We start from the raw sequence: 8,536 nt of genomic DNA, 5'->3' as shown, positions 1-8,536 counted from the left end.
GACGTTATATTAAAACAGATTTGAAACTTTCCTTGTAAATAATTTTGATGAGAACACTTGTAAATAATTTGGCATCACAAATTCACAATACAACTGAATACATAATAATTTCTGTTGGATTATTTTAACAGAACAACTGTACCCAGAGACCTCATTGAGAGAAGGTTTTTGTTTTGTGGTTTTTTTGCAAGATTTATTCAGAGAAAATTTGTCTTTTCCTTCCTATAAAGCTGAGAGAGTGTGACTTGTCCAAGTGTCCCAGAATCCTCAACCAACATTCAGCCGTGATACTAGTTCTCTGGTATAATGCTTAGCATTTTTGGCTTGAATCTAGTGATGCAAGTTCAGGTCTGGGTAGAATCTGCATTTGATGCTAAAGGGATATTATGAAAGAAATAGAGAAAAAGATGAAGCATATTCTCCAATAAATGCATTTAGGATTAGAGCCTCCAAAGGGGGGTGGGGGGAATGACAAAGAAGCAGTGCAAAACTTAACATGCTAATTTTAGCATCCTTGAAGACCAGTGTCCAAATGCCAATACATGCACATGTCCTTGGACTATGTTTCCCAAGGATGGCAATCTGAAGGCAGGGAGTCAGTTTGTAAACATGATTTTGCATTTGAGTGGTATGAGAAATACTCCATTAGCCCAGCACTTCAGTACTTAAGTGCACTGAACTCATATATCATGTTATTAATTAACGAAGGCCCAATACACACTGCAGAAACAATCCAATTTGACACCACTTTAACTGCCCTGGCTCAGTGCTAGGGAATCCTGGGAATTGTAGTTTATTGTGGCACCAGAGCTCTTTGACAGAGAAGGGCTAAATGTGTCACAAAACTACAGTTCCCAGAATTCCCTAGCTTTTAGCCAGGGCAGTTAAAGTGGTCTCAAACTGGATTATTTCTGCAGTGTGTTCAGGCCCTTCTTTAGTTCTCTTGAAGCAGTGGTTCCCAAACTTTGGTCCTCCAGATGTGTTGGACTTCAGGTCCCAGAATTCCTGACTGGTTGGGGCTTCTGGGAGTTGAAGTTAAAAAAAACAACAGCCCAAAACCCTGGAAGACAAAACTTTGGGAGCCACTGTGTTAAAGGAAAAGGTTTACAAAAGCGCCTTTGAATAACAAGACGGGCATTAACTGCTCCTTTATTATAACACTGGCTATCATCATCATCATCATTAATTATTATTATTAATTATTATGTTTATTTATACCCCGCCTTCCTCCCAATGAAGGGGCTCAAGGACCAATAGGAACTTTTACATCATGCTTTTAAAAACCTCCAAGCATAAATCTCCACCCGTTGCCTAGCAACAACCCAGGCCTTCCGATTGCCGTACAACATGGCGGCGCCCGTGAGACGGCGCCAAGTCACTTCCGGCTCTTTCCGTACGCTTTTCAACTTTGAGCCGGAAGTCGGGTCCATCTGTCTCTTCCGGCGTCGGCTGCTGCTGCTGGTGAGGCCATTTTCTTCCTCTCTGTCTGGAGTGTGGTTTGAATCCGTTTCCATCCGGTGGGATAAAAGGGTTGGGGGAGCCTGAAGGGGAGCCATGGGGGAGCGGGGACTTTGGGGCAAAAGATGGAACCGGTTTGGGGTTTAAGGAACGGGAGAGAAGGGGGGAAAGGAGGACATGAAGAGGAAGCCTACCTCCCTCCCTGCCTTCCTGCCTTCAAGGAGGCCTTTGGGCCTAGAGAGCCAAGCGCTGCTCTCTAGAGTTTCACTGTTGTTGCCAACATTTGTTTACGTTCCATTACAGAACATTTGACCTGACTTGGATAACAACTTTTGCTCTCGTTTGAGCACTATAGTTTTATAGAATCATAGCGTTGGAAGAGACCGCAAGGGCCATCGTCCAGCCCAACCCCTGCCAAATTGGGAATGTTAACCATTCTACTACACGTTCACTTTGCAAACCATACAGGTTTTGCCTCCTTAACAGCCACAGCTGGAAGTGTGTGTTTGTGTGCCTTCAAGTCGTTTCCAACCTAGACCCTGTTGTGGAGTTTTCTTCGCAAGTTTGGTTTCCGCTGAGGCTGAGAGAGTGTGACTTGCACAAGGGCACCCAGTGGGTTCCATGGCTGAGCCAGGATTCGATCCCTGGCCTCCAGAGTCATAGGGTGCAACACTCATATCACTAGACCACACTGGTACACTGGATGTGTTACTGGTTGTGTATTTGTGCTGCGTTCAGTATAAAAGATTGGACGGCTCTGGGAAAAGAGCGCAAGTGCCTTTCACTTGTGGGTTGTTGTGGTGGAATCCCAGCTCAGCTGCGAAACCTCCTCTGAACAAACCTTGCCAGGGAAACCCCATGATAGATTCGGAAATGACTTGGAGGCATAAACAGCAATCTGTCCAAGCAGGAGACAGAGCTGGATTGAGCCCTGCATCTGCATAGATGTAAAAACTACACACGCAGCATTGGCTAGGTCAAGTTAGTCCCATAACAGTTGTCCAGTTTTCTCCACCCAAGAAGTCAAGAGTGGACAACTTCATTGTTGAAACATTGAGTTTTTATAGGGCTTAAGTGAGCATCAGACAACACACAAGCATTCTTCCCTCTTCCTTTGACACACATCCAAGGTCTTCTTGGCAGTTACTGGCTGTATCCACACTGCAGAAATAATCCAGTTTGACACCACTTTAACTGCCATGACTTAATGGCTAGGGAATTCTAGGAACTCTCATTTTGGGGCACACTTAGCCTTCTCTGTCATAGAGCTCTGGTGCCACAATAAACTACAAATCCCAGGATTCCATAGTATTGTGCTGTGGCAGGTAAAGTGGTGTCAAACTGGATTATTTTTGCGGCCAGTAACTTGTTTGTGTTCTTCTCAGGGTTGCAGAAGCTGTGACGTTGACCACAGCATTTGTTTTTACTACACTGGGTATAAATTTTTGCTTTTACAGTAGTTTGCTCATATTAGTAATTTAGTAAAGCCCAGCAAAAGTCTGCACAAACAACTCTTTTAGGGAATTAGCTGCTAGTATCTAGCTGGAGATGCTTCATGGAAGACACCCAAAAAAGTGTGTCATGCCAACAGTATCTACTCACAGGTGCAACTTGAAGCGTTACTGGTTGTGTATTTGTGCTGCATTCAGTTTAAAAAATTGGATGTCTCTGGGAGATCGCAAGTGCCTTTTAATTGTTGTTGTAGTGACAGTGTACTGTGTAGACCAGTCTTCCTCAGCCCTAGTTTCTCTATAGTGGTGCTGGACTGCAACTTCCATATCCCCCAGCTAGCCTGGTAGTTGTCCATGGTGGCTGGGGACAATTTAACACACAAGGGGATAATTCTTGGGGGTTCAACCATCTGGATCCTTGCTTCCTGTTTTGAAGTTCTCTGAACCCTTGTTGGAGTTCCCAAGCTTCACTGTTAAGGTGTATTTTGTGGATAATGGAGGATATCTCCAAAGATGCATATCTTTTTAGAAGAATGTCAATTATGATCAGTCATGCATTTTAATAACAAACTGTGGCACTAAAGGGATGGTATTATGTTGGAAAAATACGCTGAAATAAAGCTGATATTTAGTTATAGCAGCACTTCTTACTATATCAAGTTTACCATTAAGGTGCAGGTATGCCTCTGTAAAATGTTGTTCCATTCTTCTCTAAAATTGCCTACTTGAGAATTTGCTGAAACATTTAGACAAGCAATGTAGTCCAGTACAATCATAGGCCTGTTACAGACTGCCAAAATAAAGCTGCCTCGGGTCTCTTTGGAGGTATGCTATTTAAATGATGCATGGGTCCTAAGAGTCCGGAGGTCACGCCAAAGCCACACTCCATTCCTAAGCACTGGAGTGCAGCTTTGGTGCAGCTTCCGGATTCTTAGGATGCATGCATCATTTAAACAGCATACCTCCAAAGAGACCCGAAGCAGCTTTATTTTGGCAGTCTGTAACAGGCCATAGAGTCAGAAGAGCTCACAAAGGCTATCCGGCCCAGCCCCCTGCTATACAGGAATATATAAATCAAAGCATGTAGGGTTTAAAACTGGGAAGCCCATATCCACAATGAAACCCAGTTCATGGGCCAGTTATGCTTTTGCTCTGTGCTTGCCTTCTAGATGTCTACGTAATGTGAAAGACAAAGTAAAAAAATAAACATTGCCAAAGATGTTGTTGCTGTTGAGGAAAATAAGTTATATTTTAATCTTAACTGTTTTCTTACAGTATATTTGTTTTGCTTTGTTGTACAGAAAAAATGGTTCAGCGCCTGACATACCGCCGTAGGCTGTCCTATAACACAGCCTCTAATAAGACGAGGCTGTAAGTATGATCTTGGTAAATCTTGAATTTGAATTGATTTCCTTTCTGTTGTGACACTTTGGCTAAATTAATGTTTGCTTGCTCCATACAGGTCTCGAACACCAGGAAACAGGATTGTTTACCTTTATACGAAGAAAGTAGGCAAGGCACCAAAGTCTGCGTGTGGTGTATGCCCAGGAAGACTTCGTGGCGTAAGTCTGTTTGGTTTAGTTTGTGTTAACGATTTGCACATACAAAAACAAATAGTGTACTGAGTGAAATATATTGGAAAATCTGATAGATGTGATTCCTGAGTTGATTAGCTTCGGTTTTTTGTGATGATGAGTATTGAAACTATTTTATAGATAATTGTTTTTTGTGTTCATTGCAAGTGTTTCCCTCAGCATATTGTCCAGCTCTCTGTGTGATGCACTATTGTGCTTAGATAACAAGGCACTGTATTTGCAGTAGCAGTTTGGAGCTAGTACTAATTCTGTCTGCTTCAGTTTGCACATGGGCCATTGTAATTGTATTGTATTAATCATTCCAGAAAAATCAAGTATAAACACCACATAGATAGGATTTCATTGTCAGGTGGGGAGAGACCCATACTTTTCTTTAAAACTAAATCATGGTTTGAGGTGAACCCGCTCCCAGGAAGGAAGCTGAGACAACAGTTTGGCCACAATATCAGACTGATGTAGTTTGTCTTAACTTGGTGTGACAATTGGAATTATGGTTGCCTGTGTTTAAAATGTGTGCGTCAGGGGTGATACGTGGCCTGAAGTGTCATGCTTTTGTGCAGTACAATCCCACAACTATAACTCTGGATATAAACCAGACTTTTTTCTCTCTCTTTAGCAAATCAAATACTAGATTGTACAGCTTATGTTTTCTTAGGGATGATGTTAGGCTACAACAAGGAACCATCAATGTACACAAGTTTTAAATGTAAATGTGGGGAATTGATCTCTGGTCTGAATTCCCTTGTTTTGGGCTATGTGAAAACCCATACCTTTTTGCTTTAAAACCCTCCTTTTTTAAATTTAGGAAGACATAAAAGAAAAAAATGTTTTAAATCATAATGATCAACAACAACAAAAAACGGAACATAAAAGCTTAGGCTCTGTATAAAGCGTTTCTCAGCCAGTTCTTTTAGCAGTGCTTTTATTTACTTTGCCATCCAGTTATTTCTGGAATTCTAATGAAACAATACCCATTTACAAAGGAGAGGAAATTATTGTTGCCATTTAAGTTTATTAGAAGTGTCGCTCAAAAATAATCAGCCTGCAGTGTTGTTGTTGTGCGCTGCCTAGTGTTTTGCATTAGGAAACACACTACAGAATCATAATTTTAATAGCAATAGATTTATTCCCTTCAACTCTTGGAAAGCTGTGGTCCATGGGTTTACAGTGGGTCCTTGGTATTCCCTGGGGTTTGGTTTCAGGACCCCCGTGGATAACAAAATCTGTGGATGCTCAAGTCTCATTATATACAAAGCCATAGTAAAATTGTGTGCTTTATATTAAATGGCAAAATCAGGGTTTGCTTTTTGATATTTATATATTTCTCTGGGATATTTTCAAGCCATGGATAGTTGAATCCATGGATAAAGAATTGCTGAAGATGACTGTATATTAGAGCGCAAACTTATAGTTTTTCATTGCTACTTGTTCACAGAAAAGATAAAAAAATAGTGCTAACATCTCCACATTTTCTTGTTCCCACTAAGTTAGGAAGAATGATTAGTTATAAAACATGGAAAAATCATAAAATGTTAAAGTCACTGAAGTTAAATAAAATGTACGTAGTTACTCTTACATTTATTTGGCAGTGCTTCTTTTAAGATAACAAAACAAACTTACTGAAAGTGATGGATTTAGGCTAAGAAGCAACAGCTGATGGTGTACAAACCAAAACCAACACTTCATTTGATCACCTTTTCATAAACTTCAGACTGCAAATCTTAAAAGCTTTGGGCTATTTTTATAGGAATTTCTTTTCATTTCTCACAGGTTCGAGCTGTTCGCCCCAAAGTTCTTATGAGGCTGTCCAAAACAAAGAAGCATGTTAGCAGAGCCTATGGTGGTTCCATGTGTGCAAAGTGTGTTCGTGACAGGTAAAGGACATTTCTACTGAACCTCATGTGCTCCCCCCCCCCCCATTGCTATTTTAAAAATTTCAGAGTGGTTAACAGACTAAGAAATAATAAACCTCTAAAACCAGCAAGTCCTTTTCCATCCCCAAAGATTTCAGGGGGGAGGAGGGCAGCATTCCAGACAAGCTGATCCTAACTTGTAGAGCTTTATGTGACTACAGATTAACAGCCAGTATAATTCTTATAATAACAAAATTACCAGTATATGGACTGGAATGCAGTTGCTAAGCTCTCGCTGTTGAAGGACTATTTTACCAGCAGCTGGTAAAAGCTACTCCATGCCATGGGGATCATTTTGGCCTCCAGTGCTGATGATAAATCTAGGAATATCCAAAACTAGTTTTTCTTCCTGACAAATGCAGCTCCAACAATGAGAAATAAATTCCCAAACCTTTGAATCTTTCACATTGCTTCCATCTTAACAGAATGCACCTTCAGTGGATGGGATTTCATCCAGCATACCACTATTTTCAATCACCAGAACTGCTTGATCCATGCTAGGGGAAAAGTGAAATATGAATCAAATAAATCAATCTCCAATCTACTCTATGCATGGCCTGTTATAACACAGATCAGTATTTAAGCTATATGATTGGGGGCATGGGGGAGAATTTTTCATCTATGTGCCAGTAACTAATACAGCACGCGCGCACACACACACACACACACACACACACACACACACACAATTTACCAGAGGGTAATAGTTGATGGCTCATGGACCGGTACCTTCAAATTTTCATTGACACTTAAAACAAATTAATACTTTGGGGCACTGCACAGTATAATTGATGCGGCAGGAGTTAGATAACAGTCTTCAAGTACTGTCAGTCAATCCATTTAGTAGATAGGAACAGAACCACTGTAAAACAGCAGTAGTCCATATGAAAATCAGCGGGAACACAAAAGTCCATTCTTGGCAATTGATCACTAATGTACTTTTAAAATGGCTTATGTGGTGCACCTAAGCCAAAATCCTGAGGGTGCCAGTGACACCCAATTGCCTCATAACAGACAGAAAATAATAATGAAAACAATACTTGACTCATGCAGCTGTGTAAGTTCAAGTTACTATTGTTCTTTATTCAATGAATGTTCTGCTGATCCTTTCTTCACTTGTTCCCCTTCCATATTTAAGTGTTGCTCTAAAACACTACAGAATTTCCTGTTTGTGGGCACAGTTTGATCAAATCAAGAAGTGGTTGATTAAGATGAATTTATGCTAGGAAGAGAAGCAAAGCAAGTAAAGGGCTTGTGTCTGAGTATTGTGGAGACTTGTCTGAAAGTGTCCTGTGTTATGAGACAAATGCATGATGTTGAAATGATTAGTGTGTTTTTTCTCCTAGGATCAAACGAGCATTCCTTATCGAAGAACAGAAAATTGTTGTCAAAGTGCTGAAGGCCCAAGCACAGAGTCAGAAATCAAAGTGATTATTTGTATTGTCTGCCTAATAATAAATGAAAATCTAACTTTTCCCCATGTAGTGTGCTTTTTGGGGGGTGGAGATTGTGTGACTTTGGAAACTGTTATGGATAGCAAAAAAACCCTCATGCCACCAGAATGCGATGGAAGAGAAAGTAAATCAGTGGAATGAAGTGACTGGCCTGTGAACCACAACTTAGCTTAATCAGAGAGCAGGTAGAGGATTTATTTATTGAGGATAGAGTACAGCCTACATAATAATGAAAACCTTTCCCCCTACATTCTGAAATGAACTTGTCAAGCCTTGTACTTATATTCCAGTACTACCATAATCTTGACGTCTTTTTAAGCCAGCTCAACAGGGTGTGTGTGTGTGTGTGTTTGAGAATTGTGAAAAATACAAAATTAAAGGTTATGCAAGCTGCTGTTCTTTCCTTTTTATGCTGAAAGTATATTTTTGAGGATGTACTTTTATATCTTGTTTGGCTTTATAGTTAGGAAACATTAAAATTTCCAGTAAGTAAGAACCTATTTTAAAGAAGTTATTAGACCATGTACCGATTTTAAAGGATGATGACTGCCAAAAAAAAAAAATCCTTATCTTTTTGGAATGTGTAGCATGTTCATTTCTCAATTGGATGAGGTTAAAAAACAAGGTATATAACAAAATAGCATTTGACTACATTTTGATACAAC

At 40.2% G+C, this 8,536-nt stretch overlaps 1 protein-coding gene across 1 annotated transcript; it reads left to right on the top strand.

Moving 5' to 3' along the window:
* The first annotated feature begins 1,442 nt into the window (after positions 1-1,442).
* On the top strand, positions 1,443-7,892 carry LOC149313062 (large ribosomal subunit protein eL34). Its single transcript, XM_089525988.1, has 5 exons — positions 1,443-1,461; positions 4,211-4,280; positions 4,372-4,471; positions 6,275-6,378; positions 7,764-7,892. Exons 2-5 carry the CDS (start codon positions 4,216-4,218, stop codon positions 7,846-7,848), a joined length of 354 nt encoding a protein of 117 aa, XP_089382114.1. The 5' UTR covers positions 1,443-1,461; positions 4,211-4,215; the 3' UTR covers positions 7,849-7,892.
* The last annotated feature ends 644 nt before the right edge of the window (positions 7,893-8,536 follow it).

Source organism: Sceloporus occidentalis, unplaced genomic scaffold, assembly GCF_023333645.1.
Source record: "Sceloporus occidentalis isolate IW3139 unplaced genomic scaffold, rSceOcc1.0.p SCAF_5, whole genome shotgun sequence".
In the NCBI taxonomy this organism is placed as follows: domain Eukaryota; kingdom Metazoa; phylum Chordata; class Lepidosauria; order Squamata; family Phrynosomatidae; genus Sceloporus; species Sceloporus occidentalis.
Note: the sequence above shows the minus strand (reverse complement) of the source record. Positions and strands in the feature narration are given on the sequence as shown.